This window comes from Neofelis nebulosa, chromosome 10, assembly GCF_028018385.1.
Source record: "Neofelis nebulosa isolate mNeoNeb1 chromosome 10, mNeoNeb1.pri, whole genome shotgun sequence".
Lineage (NCBI taxonomy): Eukaryota > Metazoa > Chordata > Mammalia > Carnivora > Felidae > Neofelis > Neofelis nebulosa.
In genome coordinates this window covers 110,518,586-110,537,603 of record NC_080791.1, presented here as the reverse complement: position 1 = coordinate 110,537,603, position 19,018 = coordinate 110,518,586, and the positions used below count along the sequence as shown (strand labels likewise).

General features: G+C 62.7%; 1 protein-coding gene and 1 long non-coding RNA gene across 10 annotated transcripts; one reads left to right on the top strand and one right to left on the bottom strand.

Moving 5' to 3' along the window:
• Nucleotides 1-638: 638 nt before the first annotated feature.
• On the bottom strand, nt 639-17,850 carry ALDH3B1 (aldehyde dehydrogenase 3 family member B1). 9 transcript variants are annotated; one of them, XM_058689878.1, is made up of 12 exons: nt 16,582-16,649; nt 14,345-14,591; nt 13,985-14,037; nt 11,927-12,089; nt 9,148-9,258; nt 8,916-9,036; nt 8,570-8,655; nt 7,993-8,074; nt 5,892-6,278; nt 5,422-5,588; nt 2,863-2,962; nt 639-1,350 (listed from the first exon to the last, which is right to left on the bottom strand). In XM_058689878.1, the coding sequence occupies exons 4-12, from the start codon at nt 12,086-12,088 to the stop codon at nt 1,160-1,162; spliced, it is 1,407 nt and encodes a 468-aa protein (XP_058545861.1). In that variant the 5' UTR covers nt 12,089; nt 13,985-14,037; nt 14,345-14,591; nt 16,582-16,649; the 3' UTR covers nt 639-1,159. The 9 variants fall into 9 exon arrangements, 8 of the variants coding, with proteins under 8 accessions (XP_058545861.1, XP_058545865.1, XP_058545860.1 ...); XM_058689882.1 differs by lacking the exons at nt 14,345-14,591; nt 16,582-16,649 and adding an exon at nt 17,722-17,850; XM_058689877.1 differs by lacking the exon at nt 14,345-14,591 and having other exon boundaries at nt 16,582-16,678.
• On the top strand, nt 1,350-3,475 carry LOC131488275 (uncharacterized). Its single transcript, XR_009250141.1, has 2 exons — nt 1,350-2,171; nt 2,332-3,475. It is a non-coding gene; the product is annotated as an uncharacterized LOC131488275 (long non-coding RNA).
• Nucleotides 17,851-19,018: the final 1,168 nt, after the last annotated feature.

Below are 19,018 nucleotides of genomic sequence, written 5' to 3'. Positions count from 1 at the left end.
GGGGAGAATTGGGAAGTGGTCATGGAAGCCTTCTTGAATGATGTGATGTCCAGGCTGTCCGCGAGGAGGAACAGGGCAGTCCAAGGGCAGAGCAGGCGTGCCCACGTGCGCGCAGAAGTCCTCTTGAAAAGGAGCACGCCGGGTGTGGGGGCACAGGGCCATGGCGGAGCCCCCCAAGGACTCGTGTGGGTCCTGACTCGGCGGGCCACTGAAGGGACTCAGGCTGAGGGGTGGAACGGTCCAGCTTGGGAAGATCCTCAGGTGCCCTGAGGTCGGGCCCACGGAGAACGGGGAGGTGATAGATGGCCCCGGGCCTGGTGTTCCGTGTGTGGATTGGCAGGTTCTACAGCATGATACAACCCTCAGGACTTTTCTCAAAGATGGGACTTGGGAGGTGAGCAGGGAGTGTTGAGCAGGGATCCCCCAGGGTTTAATTTGGTGGGTGAGCGGATGAGGGACCAGTTTCATGGCGTCAGGGCCCCGGAGGGTGAGCAGGACAGGGAAGAGGGTGAGTCCGATGTGGGATGTGGCGAGGGGAAGACACCCAGTCCCGGGGGATGAGACTGCTCAGAACTCCCAAGGGGCCTGAGGGGAGACAGACTGACCCCACGCAAAGGAGGAGACAGGATGCCGGGAGCTTGGGGTCAACAATTCATTTAAACTGCAAAATCGAATCCTCATGACGATCTCCAAAGGTGCCAAGACATCACCTCCACTGTGCAGATAGAAAAACAAACTCAGGGAGGGAGGGCAAAGATTTTTTACCCAGGGCCTGGGCCACTGCAGGTCTGCGGTGTGGCCTGGACCAGACTCCAGGGCCCCTTCTGCACCCTTCACAGGAAGGGGGGTGACTCAGAGGCATCCCTGTCTGCCGGCCTCTCCCAGGACACAGGTGGCTACATCGGAGGTGGGAGAGGGCAGGTTACTGCCTTGTTTCCCATGCTCCCTCACCGTGGCCCGTCCTAGCTGGGGGGCGGCCAAGGGAGGAGGCTGAGGGCTGGAGGAGAAGGCCCCGGGAGGGAGGAGGGCAAGGCCGGTCCGGGCTGTGGTCTTTTCCTCCTTGTGTGTGGAGCCCAGGCCACATCTCCAGGAGCTGCAGGTGGCAGGGGCAGCGGACTCAGATGAGAGTTGGAGGGACACCCCAGTGCCTGAGGCGGGCTCAGAGCAAGGTGCAGCTGCAGCCACGGGCCTCCATGGCCATCAGCAGCACCCTCAGCTTGCGAGGTGAGTAGGGCGGGTAGCGGATGGAGTAGATCTTCTCCATCCCGGGGCAGCGCAGCAGGCAGGCGCGGTGGTGGGAGAAGGTGTCAAAGGAGAACTTGCCGTGGTAGCTGCCCATCCCGCTGGCACCTGTACAGGGCCATGGGAGACAGCAGTCAGCCCCTCCCTGGCCAGCCGAGGGGTGTCAGACAGACCTGGGCTCTGCCAGTCACGCACAGTATGACCTCACCTCCGAGCCTCAGTTTCCCCATGTGTAAAATGGGCCTAGCCCCGAGCCTGCAGCAGCTCACCAGAGGCTGTGGCAAGATAGGTAGCCAGTGGTCAAAGGTGTGGATTCTGGAATGACTGCCCAGAGTCGATCCCTGCTCTGAATCAGTTCTGTCACCTTGGACTTTGCCTCGGTCTCCTTGCATGTGACATTGGGTGACCGGGGCACCCACCTCCTAGAGCTGTGGGGGTCGGGCGGGTGTTCAGGCCCGTGGACGAAGTAAGTCCTGGGGTGTGTTAGGAGTCTGAAGTATCCAGGTGGGGAGGCAGTCAAGGACCAGGCTTCGGCACCGCAAGTCCAGGAGACCCAGGATGGGTGGGGTGGGGGCAGTGAGGGAGGGCTTCCTGGCGGGAGTGAGGTCTGAGGGACGTACAGTTGACCAGATGAAGAGGCAGGGCTCGGTGTGGGCAAGAGGGGCCCAGGCTTGGGGACAACCCAGCCTTGGAGGTGGGTGGCCTGGGCAGGGCTCAGTGTGGCTGGGGCAGCAGGGAGAGGAGGTGGGAGCAGGACCCCGTTGCCAAGCCGGGAAGAGCTGGGCCTCCGGAAGCTGTGAGTCAGGGCCTTGCTCAATCCTGGGGGGAGTCGCAGGATCAGATTCGCCCCCAGACAGACCGCCCCACTTCCCTGGGGAGGAGGGGCTGGGACTGGAGACGGGCAGGCTAGGTCGGGGCTCCAGGACAGGGTGGCGGGGGGAGGCCACGCAGCCACGGTGTCGGCCCTCGGCCCGCTGTGTGCTCCTGTGGCACCGGCCGCTCCCAGGGAGTTTCCACACCCGCCCGGACAGCTTGCCAGGCCCTGGGTCATTTGCCCAGGTGCCTAGTGTAGACAGGTGCCGAGGTCAGTGTCTGGCCCTCCCAGTCCACTGAGGAGGAGGTGGGCTCAGAGAGGGGACGTGGTTGCCCCAGGTCACACGGCCAGTGGGCTCGCTGGGACCAGCCCTAAGGTTTCCTGCCTCGGAGGCCAGAACTTTGCAGTGGGAATGGGGGCTGCCGGGGCCGGGGATCCCCGCTCACCCGGCTTCCCTCGGGCAGGGAACAGCCCCTGTCTCCTGGGGGAGGGGGTGACATACCGAGTGCTGGACTGAGGGGACACAGGAAGGGTTAAAGGGGCAGTTGATAGCCTCACCGTGGAATGAAGGGGACACACGAGGTTGCCCCGCGTGAGCTGGTAGGCAGATTCAGAGCCGTGCTGTTGGTGAGAAGGGCAGGGCCAGCCACCACAGTGGGGTTGAGAACCCTGGATTGTGTCTCCGTGGGCCCACCCACACGTGTACATGCAGGGACAAGTCTGGAAGGTTTCTTCAGGATGGAGATGTCGGGATGCCCCTCGGTCTGGCAACAGCTAGGGAAGGCGGGGCCATGCCGGCTACCTACCCACTCCTCCAAAAGGCAGGCTGGCGAGGGTCAAGTGCATGAAGCCGTCGTTCCCACAGAAGCTCCCACTGCTGGTCTGGGCCAGCACTCGCTTGACCACCTGCAAGGGAAGCAGCGATGAGGCCCCGTGGCTGGGCAGCAAGAGGCCACCAGGAAGAGTCTGGCCACCGTGTGAGCTGCAGGGGGGTGTGGTCGCGTGGCAGCCGACACTGAGCCCCCAACTCGGGACGTGTTTCCTGAGCATCTGCTCCGTGTGGCCCCTGCTGGGGATCCAGGCTTAGAGTCGAGAGGGAGGCGGGAAGCCCAGCGGTCGTCTGGGGACACGGAGAGTTCAGGGTGAAACGCCAGGTCGTCAGGGAGGCGTCCCAGAGGAGGGATGAGCTGCACCTGCGGCATCTCAGGGGGAAAGGGGGCCCCCCAGGCAGAGGGAGGGACAGGTGCAGAGACCCAGGGACTGGCCCACGCGGTGTGCAGCACAGGGAGGACATTGACCCAGGGCGACACAGCCAGATTGGTATTTTAAAAGCATTAACTTGGCCCTTGCGTGACTTTAGGAAGATCTTTTCTCTTTAACCTATAGGTGTATTTGAAGAACGAGAGGGAAAGAAGATTAGTAAACGCTAAATAGTCGTTGCCGAAAACTTGGCTGTATTTAGCTTCAACACGTGATCCTGAGCTAATGGCTTGTCTGGACGGTGGGTAGAGTGAACCCCCCCATCAGGGGCTCAGGAATCACGTGGAGGCCAGCAGCAATCGCGACAGAAGATGGGACAGGAGTGTCATGGTGCTTCTCGGGGAGTAGGGGCAAGTCACGGGGGCAGCCACGCCTCATAGGTGTGATTCTCTGTCTCCCAGGCAGTGCTGGGCCTTCAGAAAAGCTTGAAAGTCACTCTGCCAGACAACCCCCTTCCGGAAAACCCGGATTGCATTTTCTAAAGTTCAGTCTTTTAATTTTATGTTTTACCTTATTTTATTTATTGAGAGTGAGCACGTGCGAGTGAGCCAGGGGCAGAGACAGAGAATCCCACGAGGTGCAGAGAGAGTTTGGAGCCCAGAGCGGGGCTTGAGCTCACCCGATGTGGGGCTCGAACTCACGAACCGTGAGATTATGACCTGAGCTGAAGTTGGATGCTTAACTGACTGAGCCACCCAGGCGCCCCACTAAAGTTAATCCCATCCAGGTAAAGCAAGGCTCCTTCGAGGAATGGCTGATTCTAGGGCTGGGCGAGGGAAATACAGGATGAGCCAAAGCACCTTGTAGACCCTGAAAGGAAGGAAATGGTCCGAAGACAGAAGGGTGACTCGATGAATGGAGGGCTGGATGTCTGAGGGACATAGCAGCTCCCACTGCCCAGAGCAGGACAGCTTGAGCAAGGAAACAAGCCAGGTGTTGCCTTGTAACCCAGAGGATAAAGCAGATAGGAGCAAGTCCACGCTGATACAAAGAAGTGATTCCAGAGCGAAACCTTTCTGACAGATTCCCCTCCAGCAGGTGGAGCTGAACCACCCCCCTCCCGTGGAAGGGGGGCTAGTGACCGTTCCCAAAGAGGAAGTTCTCTTGGTGGAGACCCCTGGCGGACAAGACCTCGGCCAAGTGGTGAAGGTTAACCTCACCCGCGATGTGTGGATCCTGCGGATCCCTGATAGGACGTCAGAGGCCAGCCCTTGCTTCCGTGGTAATTCTCTCATGGGCAGTACCACAGACCGCTGAAAGTGGGGACGGTGTGCCGGAGACCTTGCCAGTAGCTCTCAAGCTGAGAGATGGTCACAGGCCAGAGGAGCCATGACAGCTGAATGCAACGTGGGACCCTAGCTTGGATCTTGAGGCTGGAAAGAAAGCTGGCAAAATCCGTATCAAATATGCAGTAGAGTTAACGGTAACTGACCAGCCTCAGCTACTTAGTTTGGACCAACACATGGGCCCTTAAATAAGGACGACTGGTTGTGGGATATAGTGGGACTCCCGGGACTGGCTTTTATCTTCTGTAGATCTAAAATCACTCCAAAGTAAAAAGTTTACTGAAAAAAACTCCTGTCCAACCTACGAGGGATCTCGTGGGAGCTGGGCGAGAGGGGAAGGTGGGCCTCAAACTGAGGACGCCCACCCAGTGCCCTGGAGGCTCCCAGGCTGCCCACAGCGGGTGAGCCGGTCGGGGGGCGGGGGCTCATTGTCCTGCCTGCGTCGTCTGGTCCGTCACCCTTCACTGTCATTCCACCCCTTGCCACGTGTGCCTTCGATGAGCCAGGTGCTGGAAGGGGACCCTTGTCCACCAGCCCAGATAATGAGGAAGACCGAGGTGGGGACTGATAGAGCAGGGACACTGAACCCCGGAGGGAGGTTCTGGGGGCTGCTCTCTAAAGGCCCAGGAGATGGTGGCTTAGATGGGAGGGAGAGGAGGTCTGACCGTCCCAGAGAAACAGGACCCCTCACCCTGCAGTCCCTTTGGTCCACTCCTGTCCTAGAGCCACCTCCCCTCTGCTGCAACCACCCCACCATCCGCTCCTGGCCTCTGTCTCTATCTCTGTCCGACCCCTACCCAGCCCCACCCGAGCCCCCACCTGTTTGCTGTTGGAGAAGGCGTACAGGGCCAGGGGCTTCTCCCGACGGTTGATGAAGTCGATGGCCTCGTCCAGGCTCCTCACGTTCACGATGGGCAGGATGGGTCCGAAGATCTCCTCCTGCATCACGGGTTCCGTCTCCTCCACGTCCACCAGCACCGTGGGGGCTGCGGGCACAGGGGGCGGCTCAGCCCTGGGGAGGGGGGCCTCGGGCAGGGCTCAGGGACCTTCTGGGGAAGACAGTGTCCCCACGGCCCCCAGGAAGGACCGTGAGGGGTTCTCCAGCCTGGCCGGGGCTGAGGCGGAGCGCCCGCGTCTCCCAGCGGTCTTCCCAGAGCCGGGGTCCAGGCTGGGCACGGCCAGTGCAGCCATGGGAGCCTCGGGGCCCAGGTGGGAGCCTCGCGGCCCAGGCAGGACCCGCATCATGGACGGGCCTTCCCACGGGGGTGGTGGCAGGACGGCAGGCTCACCGATGTAGCGCTCGCTCTCGTCGCTCTGGCCGCCAATGGCCACGCGGCCACAGCCCAGCAGGCCTCGGAGCCGCTGGAAGTGCTTGTCGCTGATGATGCGGCCCAGGTTCGGGGAGCTCCAGGGGTCCTCGCCGTAGAAGCGGGTGATGGCGCTCTGCAGGGCGGGCAGCAGCCGCTCCTGCGTGTCAGGGCTGCACAGGACGTAGTCGGGGGCCACGCAGGTCTGGCCGGTGTTGAAGTAGCGGAACCAGGCCAGGCGGTTGGCCACGGTCTGGGGGTCACAGTCGTCGTCCACGTAGCAGGGGTTCTTGCCCCCCAGCTCCAGCGTGACGGGCGTCAGGTGCTTGGCGGCGGCAGACATGACGATCCTGCCCACCCGAGGGCTCCCTGGTGGTGGAAAGAAACCAGAGTGGCCCTCAGTCACCTCAGCCAGGCGGGACGGCCTCAGCCTGGGGATCGGGACCCCTTGAGGAGGGCCCACTCCCCGGAGAGCTGCACCAGGACCCTGCTCACGTCCTCTGCCAGACCAGCCCGAACAACGCAGGGTCTCCGTGGAGTCTGTGCAGGGCACTGCACGGGGCAGCCGGCCAGGCCCCTGCTCCCTCTCCCGAGCTGCCCGGTCAGCAATCCAGGCACCCCTTGCCCTGCTTCTGGTCCCAGGCTCACCCTGCCAGTGCCTCTTGCTTCCACGCCGCCCTGCGCCCCTCCCCACCTCCCCAGGCTCCTCCAGCACTGACTCTGACTGCTCTGTCCCGAGACCAGACTCCAGCTCCAGGGGCCGGCACCTGAATCTCCCTCTCTGACCAACATGGCCGTCCTGCCCCCCCTCACCACCCACCCTTCCCTCCGCTCCTGACTCTCGGCCGAAGTGGCCACCTGCTTGTCCCCTCCTCTCTCCTCTGGCTTGATCTGCAGGGCCTCACAGTCCCCTCCACCCACCTCCCCCCCCCCCCCCCCCCATTCCTCCTTCAGGTCCTCCTGTCTTTCAAAACCATCTCTTTGTCTGGGAGGCCTTCCTGTGAGGTCCTCCCTGTCTGTTGAACCCCGACGAGCTTCCTGTCACGGGCCCTTCCAAGAGATGCTGTTCCCCTCTCTGTCCCCTGTGCCCTCGTTATGACGTGACAGAGTCTGGACAGGGCACGCTCTCTCAGAATGCAGTGAGCAAGTGAACAACACATTCCCCAGGCCATGTGCCGTGACAAAGGCTCCCATGAGTTCATGTGTCCTGGAGACAGACCTGTGACCATCGTCAGATAAGGAAAGGCCCGGAGAAGCCGGGAGGTTGTGGCAGAGTATGTCCGGGTCAGTCTGCCGGCCCCTGCACAAGCTGCCCAGGTTCCTGGCCGCAGTCACGGGGGCCCAAGGCCCAAAACCCGCCGAGCCGCGGCTGGGATGCTAGAAGGTGGACCGCCTCCTCCCGGCTGTCTTCTCCCCCTCACTAGGAATCTGTAGGACCAGCTGAGGACCCTGCCCCCTGCTTCTATAGTCACCCTCCCTGACCACCAAGGCAGGGGGCCTCTGGGCCCTGTCCTGGGCTTGTGGCAGGGTCTGGGGGGGGGCAGAAAGGCAGAGACAGCGCTCTCCCTGCTCTGATGTGGACAAAGGGTGCAAGGCAGGAGGCCAGTGAGCAAGATTCCCTCTCTTCCAGAACCTTGGCCAGGTGAGACTGCCACCTACCTGCCTCCTCGGCTCTTTCACTCAGAGAAACTCCCTCCTGGCCACTTGAAGCCAGGTGGTGCCTGGGCCTCGTGGACACATGCCAGGGAGATGACAAGTGACCTCTGAGAACAATTCGGAGGGCCTGGAAGGAAAATCCAGCCTTCCCCGATCCTGGCCCCAGGGGGTGACCCAGGCTGGGGGCCTCATTTCTTTGTCACCTTGGCCTCCAGTCCCTCACCTGTCCAGCCCTCCACAAGGCCTCTGGGTTGGTGGGGTCACACGTACAAGGTCCTGAGGCCAGTGGGTGGTACAGAAGGTCGTGGGGGCACAATGAGAGCTCAGCAGGGACAGATGCTGTCCTCTGTGACATTGTGACCAGTGAAGGGGCCTGCGCCAGGGGATAGGACCCAGCCCTCCGACGGTCCCGGGGGGTCAGCCTCACCCGTGAAGAAGATGTAGTCGAACTTGTGCTCCAGCAACTGCCCCATCTCCTGGGGCCCGCCCAGCACCACGGCGAAGCAGCTCTGTAGGACGGGATGGCAGAGGGATCCCTCTGGGACCCCAGCCCGGAGAACCCAGAGGCTGGCCTGCCTGCGTGGGGCCGCCCCCCTTTGCCTGGCCTGACCCCCCAGTTGCCAGGGCTCTAGGTGGACCTGGTGGGACCAAGGTGGGAGCAGGGAGCTGCCCGGGGACACTGGGCACCTGCCAGTCGCAGCCCCACAGGCGCGTGGTTAAGAGCCTGGCTGGGGTTTGGGGGGGCGGAGGCTGGGGCGTGGCAAGCAGGGGTGACCAGATGACAGATGGGAGTCCCCAGGGGACAGGCCCCTCAGAGCACAGCTGTGATCCCCACCCCTCTGCTTCACCCAGAGGGAAAGAGGCTGAGGGGTGGTGACCCGGCCATGGCCACACAACCCAGGGGAGGCAGGATTGAGGGTGGAACTCGGGTCCTGCCCGAGGGGGCCTGCCTGGCCCTGCTCAGCCCAAGGGTAGCTGCTCGGTCCCCTCCCTGCCCGGCTCACCTGGTCCAGGTATCGGGGCAGCACCTCAGCCAGGACCTTCTCGGTGCTCCTGCTGAACTCCGATGGCTTCAGCACCACGCAGTTCCCTGCAGGCCAGGGCAGGGCAGGGGGAGCGCTGGGAGAGGGGTGGCCCCTCCCGTCCCGCCTCACTCTCCTTTCAGTTGAAGAACCTGGCTCAGAGAGGTGACCGACGGGCCCAAGGCCCCACAGCCCGGGCATGGTGGGCCAGGTGGGAAGCAGGCTTTCTTAGCCAATTATTGCCGGCTCCCTGCTCACTGGCTCTGTGGGCCACCGTGAGGCCCGAGGGCGGGGACAGCGGCAGCGGGAAGGTGGAAACTGCTCTCACCTGCGGCAAGGGCGCCCACCAGGGGCACGAGGGTCAGGTTCACAGGGTAGTTCCAGGGGGCGATGACAAGCACCAGGCCGAAGGGCTCCTTCCGGATGAAGGCCGAGTCCAGCTGCGTGGCCTGGGCCCCCGCCAGCATGGTGGTGAGTGACAAGGCGTAGAGACCCCCCCAGCCGCTCTGTGCCGCCCTCCACCTGGCTGCCTGCCCGCCCTGACCCCCAGGCTGGCTCACCAGATTCTTGGGCACTTTCTCATCCTTCATCCAGGCCCTCAGATTCCTGAGGGCCAAGTTGATCTCACTCTGGGTGATGCTGATCTCAGACACTTCCGACTCGAAGGCTGACTGCGGGGGAGAGGCCAGGGGACCAGCGTTGGCAGGTGGCCAGAGCCCTGTGGCGGGCACAGCCTCCTCCAAGCAAGCCCTCCTATTTGCTCGTTCATTCATCCACTCAGTGGTTGGTGAATGCTTACAGTGCTCAGGGGCCCCTCCTGTGCCAGGAGCGCAGCCGTGACCGAATGCACGGACAGCCTGATGACTCGGACAGAGCCGACGTTGTAGAGGAACAGCCAACATGTTAGGGAGAACACTGATGTGACAAGAGCAAGGGAAGGTGAAACACGGTAAGAGGGAGAGACTGCTGGAGCATAGGTGTGTGTGGGGGGGGGGGGGGGCGCTGTGCACGAGTGTGCGCGTGCGAGTGCATAAGTGTGTGTGCTTGTGTGCGCGTGTATGTGTGTTTGCTTTGCTTTATACCAGATAGTCAGCGCTGGCCTCGGAGATGCGGGGACATTTGAGCAGCGAAGATAGGGAGGAAGGGAGCCCAAGGATACCTGGAGACAGAATCTTCCAGGCAAAGGGCACAGCATGTGCAAAGGCCTGAGGCGGGTGCAGGCTGGCTATGTTCCTGCTAAACAAAGAGCAGAGTGGGTGAGGTGATGGGCCCAGGCAACGGGAGCGAGGACTGTCGAGCAGAGCAGGGACAAGATCTAATTCAACTGTCGGTGTGGCCACGCTGTGGCCTGCCGTGTGGCTATCAGTCTGCAGGGGAACACCGGGGACAGATGTCCCTGGGTAATTGTGGATAGTTCCCACAGCCCAGGGGACAGGGCAGGAGTGAGAGAGAGGCAAAAATCAATAGGGGGATTATTATCCTGATTTCTGCCTGTGGGCATGTCTGTTCCACTCCTGCCGCGGAGAAGAGACCCAGCCGAGGGTTACAGGAGGTGGAGGCCCAGGCCTGGGATACAGAGTCAGGCTGTCCTGATGCCCGAGACTCGGCTGTTACGGTGCAAGCTCTCCCCCGCTAGAATCGAGAGGGGCGAGCCTGAGGTGTGCCAGGACAGTCCGGAGAGTGAACTGAAGCCTGTCCAGGGTCACTCGACGAGCCAGGGGCAAGGCCAGGGCCAGAGCTGAGCCTTGAGGAAGAGGGAGCCGGGACCTTGGGGGAAAGAACCACATACACCAGCACTTCTAGGAGCTGAGCCTGGTTCAGGCATGCCTTCCGCTGAGCCTGTGTCCAAAGCTCGCGTTCCTGCCCAGCAAGGTTGCCCTTGACCTGAGTGAGGTTTGGACCAGTTTATGAGCAGTCTGGACCCAGCTGAACTCTGGAAGAGGAGGCTGTTTTCATCCAGGGCTGTGTGCCCTGAGGCAAGACCGTGCCCTCTCTGAGCCTCCTGTGGGGATGACTGGGGGTGACTGTCCCTACCTGGAAGGAGCGTTGGGGGTGAAATGAGAGAATTGGTTCAGGGAAGGCAGGGCGGATGCTGTCTGCCAGAAGGGTCAGGGACAGGATCGATTTTCTGTGCTCCTGGAGCCTTGAGGAGTTGGAATGAGAGGCAGTAGGCAAAATCTGAGCCCGAGGGAGAAAAGGGACCAGATAGACAGGTCAGGTCTCACAGAGGCGGCCAGGCCAGGCCAGCAGGTGGGCGGTGGCTGAGGCTCACTGGGGGTGGGAGATGCGAGCCCCTCCATCCTGGACCAGGCCCAGGGAGTGGGACACTTCCCACAGAAGGCAAAGCTGGGCCCCTCAGGCAAGGGCACACCAGGAGGGGTGTGGTCTGGCACGCTGGTTTCACCGAGAGACGGATGATTCCAGAAATGGCCGACAAGGAAGCCTGGGCCTCACCTGGCTACAGCCACAGAGCATCCTGGTTAATGGCAGGCTGGGGACACTGAGAAACGGAACAGGCGTCGCCAGGCCACACCCTCAACATGAGTCCTTGTGGCCACACTTTGCTGTCCCCAAAGGACGGGGGTGCCCTGGTCCATGACCCCGGGTGCCGTGAAGCACTATTCTCCATGTCTCTGCTCAAATGCCATCGTCTTGGGGGAACTGTCCCTGACCTCCTGACCTCCACATATAAGACAGCACATGATCCTGGTCCTCTCCCGCCCCCTTCGCCCCGGGAGGGTCTCTCCATCCAACAGGCTATACAATTATCTATTTATTGTTCTGTGCCTCCCTCTAGCAGGCCAGCTCCCTGGGCACAGGGACTTTGCTTTTTACCCTGTTGTACCCCCAGAGCCTAGAACGGTGTACCTGGCACGTAGTAGGTCCTCAGTAAATAGTTGTGGAGTGGGTGAAGAAATGAGCAGATGGCCCTGCAGAAGAGGCCCTCCAGGCACAGGGAAGGGGGTGGGGCTTGATGGGCTTTTAGTTTCCCTTCCTGGGGGCCTAGAGGATGCCACTGTCCCTTCCCATTTATCCTGGCCTCCCAAGCCCTGCCCCCCCAGCCCCGCCCCCCTTCCCATCCTTGCCCCCCCAGCCCCGCCCCCCTTCCCATCCTTGCCCCCCAGCCCCGCCCCCCTTCCCATCCTTGCCCCCCATCCCTGCTCCCCCGGCCCTGCCCCCCCTTCCCATCCTTGCCCCCCCCCCCCCCCCCGTCCCTGCTCCCCCGGCCCTGCCCCCTTCCCATCCTTGCCCCCCAGCCCCGCCCCCCCTTCCCATCCTTGCCCCCCCACCCCTGCTCCCCCGGCCCTGCCCCCTCACCCCTGCCCCGCCCCCCCTCACCTTGTGCAGGTCCTGCGCCAGCGCCTCCTGCAGGAGCTGCTTGTGTTCCTGCAGGAAGCGGCCCAGGCCCCTGAGCTGCGCCGCCCGGAACTCGGCCGGCCGCGTCCGCCCTGCGCTGAAGGCCTCCCGCAGCCGCCTCAGCGTGTCCGCGAAGGGGTCCATCCTGCAGGGAGGGGGCGGCGTGGGCCGGGGCTCCCCCACCCTCACGGCCAGTCCCCCCGCCCCCGGCCCTGGCCGCAGCCACCAGGGCTCGGGACACTCCCGCAGGGACACACGTGTAGCCCCAGAGGGCCCGGGCTGCCCCTGCGCACACACGCACACCACACGGGGCACACTCACACGTACACGCGTACAGTCACGCACCCCAACAGGCTCACAGTCCCCTCCCTTTGGCCAGGGGGCAGGAGAGCCCCGGACCTTGAGGTGCAGGACAGGGCGTGGGCTCGGGAACAGCCACCCCACTGCCGCTAAGGGTAGGCAGGCAGCCAGGGGACCCCGCTTTCTCCTGCCCCCAGGCCACGCCCCCGTCCCACCCTGGTGCCCCTCGGGGAGATGGGGCAGCCCTCGTCCCTGCCAGGCCTGCACGGAGTAACCAGGAGGAGTTTGGTAAGTAGAGGGATGGTCCACCAACAGCCACCGTGGCCATCACTGTGGGACGGTCCAGACACAGAATACACTGTCCCCTCCGGCTCCTAGCCTGGGGAGGCCAGGCTGGCTGGTGGTGGCTCAGGGGGCTGAGTGACCTGGGCAGTGGCCACTTCTGTGCCCCGTCCCCGGTGCCAGGGATGGAAGAGCAGAGAACAGTGGGGCGCAAGGGCTGAGGGGCAGTGACGCTGCCCTGAGTGACAGCCACAGTCCCCCGGGCCCCCGCCTGTTTACTCGGAGCTCATCGGAGGAACACGGTGACGCACTCACTTCTTGCCCTGGTGCCAAGGACCCGTGGGGACCCTTTCCGCCTGCCCGCTCTGACTCGCTTCCCTTCAGGTCTCAGCTTGGCTAATGCCTCCTCTAGGCAGCCTGCCCTGATTATTCCTTCACACAAGGAGTGGGTTTCACCCTCTCTGCCCCCCGGCCCCTCTCTGCCTGCCTCCCTGAGTTCGGTCCCAGTGCCCCAATCTCCTCATCTGTTAGGGGGTCACGGGAGCGCCCACCAGCTGACACGGTGCTTCTCAAGGATGAGACCGTGCTGTCCAGTTCTGAGCCCAGGGCTGCACATCCATGCACCCAAGGCTGCCAGCTACGGTTAAGGGGCTACCCCACGGCCCTCGGTTTTCTGGAATGCTCCATAGTCCTGAGAGCCAAGACTGCTCCAGCCAATTGGATGGCCCAGCCCATAGGGTGTTCTGTGCTGAGAGCCTGGCTGGAGCCCTAGGCATGATGGGGGCCAGACTGACCCCACAGGCCTCCTGCTCTGATTGAGATTAACTGAGCAGTTGCCTGGGGCACAAGGCAGGCCCCATGGCCCCCAGAGAGGGTGACAGTGTAGCAGAAAGGGGACATTCTCAGAGCCCCTCTCGGTCTCGGCCTTGACCCCCAGACCCCGCCCTCCATCTTGGCCTGTGCCAAGACCCAGGAGCCGAGAGCCCTGCCTGCCATCCAGGCTTGTCCCCTGGCCGAGACTCATACTGGCCTTGTGACCCCGGGCAGCTAACTCATCTCTCTGCCTCAATTTCCTTGTCTGTAAAGTGGGGACGATAATGGCACTTGCCACCGTCCTGATGGCTAAATGGCATAAAGCCATGTAGACGCTCAAGAAAGGCCAGCAGTGGTTATGGTTACCACGTACCTATCAAACATTTCTTTCTCTCCACCCTCCGCCACTCCCTTCTCTGTCTCGGTCACACCTTCGGACCCCCGCTGACGGATGTCGAGGGCAAAGCACAGCACCCCCCCACCCCGTGCCTTTTCATAACAGCGTGTGAAGAACCCACAAAAATGTAAGGCAAGTAACTAGAATGGCACAGGTCTGGGCAAGTGAGGGGCAGGGAGCTCCGTGGGGGTGCAGCTCTGGATGGAACATTCCAGCAGCCTCTCTTGGCAACACTGAGGTCAACTCACCTGATAGTGTCCCCGGCAGGTTGGTCACTCTGGACTGAGGGACCGAGGGGTGCCTGTTGGGGGATGGGAAGCTGGGCACAACCCAGGCATGCAAAGGAGCCCAGGCCACCTTCTGCCTGGGATCTGCGGGACCCTGGGCCTGTGAGCTCACAAAGGACACTCAGATGAGGGGGTTCGTGTATCGGGCTGGGCTGGAGTCCTTGAGCCCACCCCCGTCCCCCGCCCCTCACCCCCGGGGTACATCTGACGCTGTGGAGGCTCGTAAGGACGCTGAATCACATTTCCTGTGCCTGTGTGACTCATCTGACCACCATGACAGCCTGCTGAGGGCAATATCCTCTCCCACAACGAGAGGGATACCTGGGCCCAGAGACCGCAAGGAGGTGGCCGAGACTGCTCAGCTTCTTTACATTGAAAACTGGAATCCAGGGGCGCCTGGGTGGCTCAGTCAGTTAAGCGGCTGACTTCGGCTCAGGTCACGATCTCATGGTCCGTGAGTTTGAGCCCCGCGTCGGGCTCTGTGCTGACCGCTCAGAGCCTGGATCCTGTTTCGGATTCTGTGTCTCCCTCTCTCTCTGCCCCTCCCCTGTTCATGCTCTGTCTCTCTCTGTCTCAAAAATAAATAAACGTTAAAAAAAAAAAAAAAAAAAGAAAACTGGAATCCAGAGGAATCCAGAGGAATCCAGAGGAATCCAGAGGAACACAGGGCTGCCACCATCCACCCTTCATCCCCTGCGTGTCCGGGTGGGGAGCGGCGTAGCCCGACCCCTGGGGAGAGGGGACACCTTGGGGGCTGGCCTGAACTACAGATGCAGGGCCCGGCAGGTGGGCTGTGTGGCTGGGCTCGGGAGGGGCCTTCGAGGGGGAGCAGGCGTGCTGTTTGCTCCCATTCCCTGCCTCCTTGCTGTTCCTGCCGGCCCCCACCCTGCTTCCCCCTCTGGTCCCCTCGGGCTCGGTGCTGAGGGCCCCACTTTCAATTACCCACTCGGCCGCATCTGTTCCTGACCTGATGCTTCTGGGTGAGGGTGGCAGGGGGTGGGGTGGTGGGAGTTGCTACATCAGTTGATGATGACACCAATAAGTGGATGGCCTGGAGGCCGGGGGAGGACACGCCGCGACCCCTCAAGGCCGTGGGCCCGGGGCTCCCCTAACCATCATGATAAGCAGGCCCTGACTGCAGCGTGCTAGCCTGGGCGCCCGGGGTGGTGCAGTGTGGCTGTTAGCATGGTGACCCTGAAGGCAGCTGAGGCCCAGAGAGGTCGTGTGGGGTTAAGGAGGGGTGAATAAGGTGGGCACTCGGGTCTGCTGGCTCCAGAGCATCACTGGGAATCTACTGCCCTGCCCCCACCCGCTGCATCCTGGCCAGTCCTGCTGACGAACAATCCTCGGTGCAGACCCTACTCTCCTCCCACCCCAGCCTCTGCCCGCTCTGTCAATCTTTCTGCCTCAGTTTCCTCGGCGGTCCCAGAGGCCTCCTAAGGGCATCTTTTTGGTATAACGTGTCAGGGCCCGATGACCCGGGGTCGGGATCCTGGCAGTCCTCTTTGTTGGCTAGGAGTCCTCGGGCGGGTGGCTCGGCTTTTCTGTGGCTCACCTTCCCCATCTGTGAAATGGGGATGGGGAGGAGCCCGAGGAGACCTCGGCCCAGTGTGGGCACCAGGGAGGCAAGAGCCACGTAGGGGCAGGGCTATGGAACTGGCCACGGTGACAGAGATAAAAATGGTGGTCTGAGGGCCTGGGGGACCCCGATCAGGCTGCCGGAGGCAGACGTCACAGGGCCGGCCTTGGTGACCCCATAGGTCCTAATAGCCCAGATCTCCCCTTGTAGCCTGAGCTGGATTTTCATAGGCTCTCCAGAAGCTCTGGCAGAGTCCCCTCCCTATAATGGGGACCAAAGGAACTGGGGACCAACCCTTGGCCTGTGGGCTGAGCCAACCCCAGCCCCACCCTACAGAGAGGTCGGGCTACCCGTTCCCCAGCAATGTCCCTCTGAGAATCAGTCCCTCCTCGAGGCCGGGTGGGTCTGGCTGGTCCCACCTTCCTGGACTCTGGCAGAGCCCGTTCCCAAGGATGAGACGTCCCAGAACCACTGGGTACCCCTGCCCCAGCACCGGGCACGCACAGCAGTGCCCAGGAAATATGTGTTGCCAGGTGGATGCTTGACGCCCCCACCCCTTCCCCAATTCACCCCCCCCCCACCCCATCCAAGGATGGGATTCCCTCCTGGGGCAGCCAGGACCAGAGCTGGGGCCCTCGGACCCATAAAAGATGCACAGTAACACCAGCGAGAGGAAGACAGTGGTCCAGCTCCCACAAAATGAGGGTGCCTGCTGACCACCAGCCTCAGAACCCCAGAGCCTCTCCTCGGCCCCTCCCTTTCCCGCTCTCATTCTTAGATCGGGACAGAGGGAAGTTCCTCCCTCCTTCCCCTTTCTCCCCAGGCAGGCAGGAAGACAAAGCCAGCCTGTGTCATGTGGCTGTGAGTGGCCAGGCCTGCCCAGGCAGCCAGCAACCAGGAGTCCCCGAGCGAGCCCACGAGCCGGGGCCCTGGCCCCGACTGCCGGCTGCTCCAACCCCACCTCCCTGGGACATCGTACCTGAGGCCCTGCCAAGCTGCCCTTCCTCCTGGCCGTCCCTGCTCTTCTGCCTTGCTGCCCTGTCGTTTATGAGTCACGAGCCCTTATGAAATGTCCGAGGCTGGGCCAGCCCCTGGGGCGGGGCCGCCCTGGCCTCCTGCCTGACTTTGGCTCTGGGCCAGCTGGAAGCTGCAGCCTGAGATTTCACCACCTCCTCTCTCAGGGGCCTCTGGATCCTCTCCTGGACCACAGAGAAGGGCCCAAAGTCAGGCAGGGCCCAAAGAAGGCCAGCATGAGGCCAGGGCCACACCGCAATTCTTTAGGGAGCTCTGATCGGAGGGGTCCAGCCCCAGGTCTGGTGAGCAGGGACCCAGGCCCAGGAGGAGGAGGAGGAGGAGAGCCCAGGGCAGTGACCCTGGGAATTATGGTGTGGGGTGGGGGTCCAGTAGTCCGGAATCTCAGGGAAAGCCCTGCCCCCACACCACCCCCCAGCCCCTGCGAGCGTCAGTTTTTCCATGTGCAAAACGAAGAGATCAGCGTCAAAGATGGCTGGAGTCCAGAAAGACGATCGCAGGGCTCACGCCCGCCGACCCCTCCATTCCCTAGCTCTCCCCATCTTGTCGTGTCTGTCAACACCACCTCGTCCAGCACCGCCTCACAGAATATGTCACCCTGCAACCTGACATTTTACGGCGAGAAAACACGGCCCTCGAGAGGGGACAGGACTTGACCACCGAGGGCAAGAATGTCAGGGCCGGGACCCACACTGGAAGCTTGTCGCTCTGGAGCAGAGGGGCCGTGTCGTCCCCAGATGTCCCCTGTCGCCTCCTTAGGGAAGAGCGCCACCCTCTGCCCTCGAGGACAGCTGTCATGATGTGTCCCCATGGTGGTTCCTGTGAGCTTGCTCCTCTGGCGCCTGAGCTGTGCCGAGGGGGATGGTTCCCGAGGAGCTCCTGGTGTCAGACAGCCAGGTGATTAGGTTACAGGTGCAGGGGCAGGAGCATCCTTTGTGCCACCGCCCCGGGCCCGGGCGCTGGGCCCACCGCTGCCTCTCCGCCTCGGTGCCTTGGGTCTGCCCGGGATCCTGGCCTGGGGCCCCTGGGCCGACCCGGCACCTAGGAGTCTCCTCACCTCCCTGCCCTCCCCGCTGCCCCTGCCTACCTGGGGGGCAGGAGAGGTCTCCTGGCCCACACCTGCTCTGGTCCCTGGAGGCTTCAGCCAGCTGGGACGGGGGTGACGGGCCGCGGGGCCCCCGTCCTCTGCGTGGGATGGAGCCCCCAGCCGCTGCCTGTCACGTGGCTCAGCATGTGACAGCCCTGCCCTGCTGTCTGGAGCGGAGCCAGGCAAAGGCAGAGGCAGAGCCGGCACCAGGCGGGGCTGGGCTGGGGCTGAGCCTCACAGCCCCGAGTCAGGAACCGGGCCCAGAGAGGGGCAGCTGTTGGCCTAAGGCTACACAGCAAATCAGGGACCCGCCTGGGGAAGTACTGGTGGGTGAGATGGGTGTTGCAGGATCCTGAAGGGACCCTCCCTGGCCAGGGATCGCTTTGCAGGGGCTACCCGTGGACTGGTCATGAATTCAGGAACAGCGTGGGACATCTCCAAAGAGGCCTGACCCCCTGGCACAGGCGTCCCAACCTGGCCTGGGAGCCTGAGTGGGCACTGACTGTCGGGGAGGAACAGGTACCAGCCCTCTCCCCTCTCTGGGTTGGATGCCTCTACTGGTCCTCGAGGTTCCAGGTCCTCAGGGGTCTGGAGGTCATGTCTCTGTTGTGGAAACCTCGAGATAAATGGGGAGAGGTCTGCGTGGGGTACCACCGAGAGGCGTGCCAAGGGCCAGCTCTGGTGCGTGACAGACTCTGCCAAGGACCCGGGTGGGGTGGACGTTGGGGGAGCACGGAGGTTGGAAGAGGGGACACAGAGGCCCTCACTCGCCCTGCCCTTTGACAGCTCCTCTGGGTTTTAGTTTGGAGGCTTGGATGAAATGACCTTCATCATCATCACCTTTGGCCCCCTTCTCCAGGGTAGAGGTGGGGGAGGGTGGGCTGGCCACCGGGGGGCGGGGGTGATGGCATCGGGCAGACTCATTAATTCACTCATTCATTCCCCTCCTCCCTCCCTCAGACACCCGGTGAGCCTGGTGCATGGGGCCTCAGGCCTGCTCAAGAGCACAGCCCTGCCTGGCCTGCTGACAGACTCCGGCCGGGCTCCTTGGCCCACCTGTAAGTGGCTTGAGCTGGTCATGGCCCCTCTGGGCCTTCGCTTCCACCGCCGCCCCCCCCACCCACCTTGTGAAACGGGGCTGACTCTTCCTGCCTCGTGGGCTGCCAAGAAGATGAAACAGAAGCCCAGTTGGAAACACCCGGTATACAGTAGGTGCTCAATAGGCACGGATGCCTTTCTGCCCCTTTCCCACCCTCCTGAGGCCGTGGCCACCCTGCTCTTGTCCCTGAGGCTCTTC

Bases quoted from the DNA above. Each gene is read 5' to 3' on its own strand.
- ALDH3B1 (XM_058689882.1), bottom strand. From the start codon at position 12,088: ATGGACCCCTTCGCGGACACGCTGAGGCGGCTGCGGGAGGCCTTCAGC. The intron at 8,656-8,915 runs GTGAGAGCAGTT...CCTGGCCTGCAG, and splicing joins GGTGGGCGCCCTTGCCGCAG to GGAACTGCGTGGTGCTGAAG. The intron at 6,279-7,992 runs GTGAGGCTGACC...TTCCACCACCAG, and splicing joins CGACTACATCTTCTTCACGG to GGAGCCCTCGGGTGGGCAGG.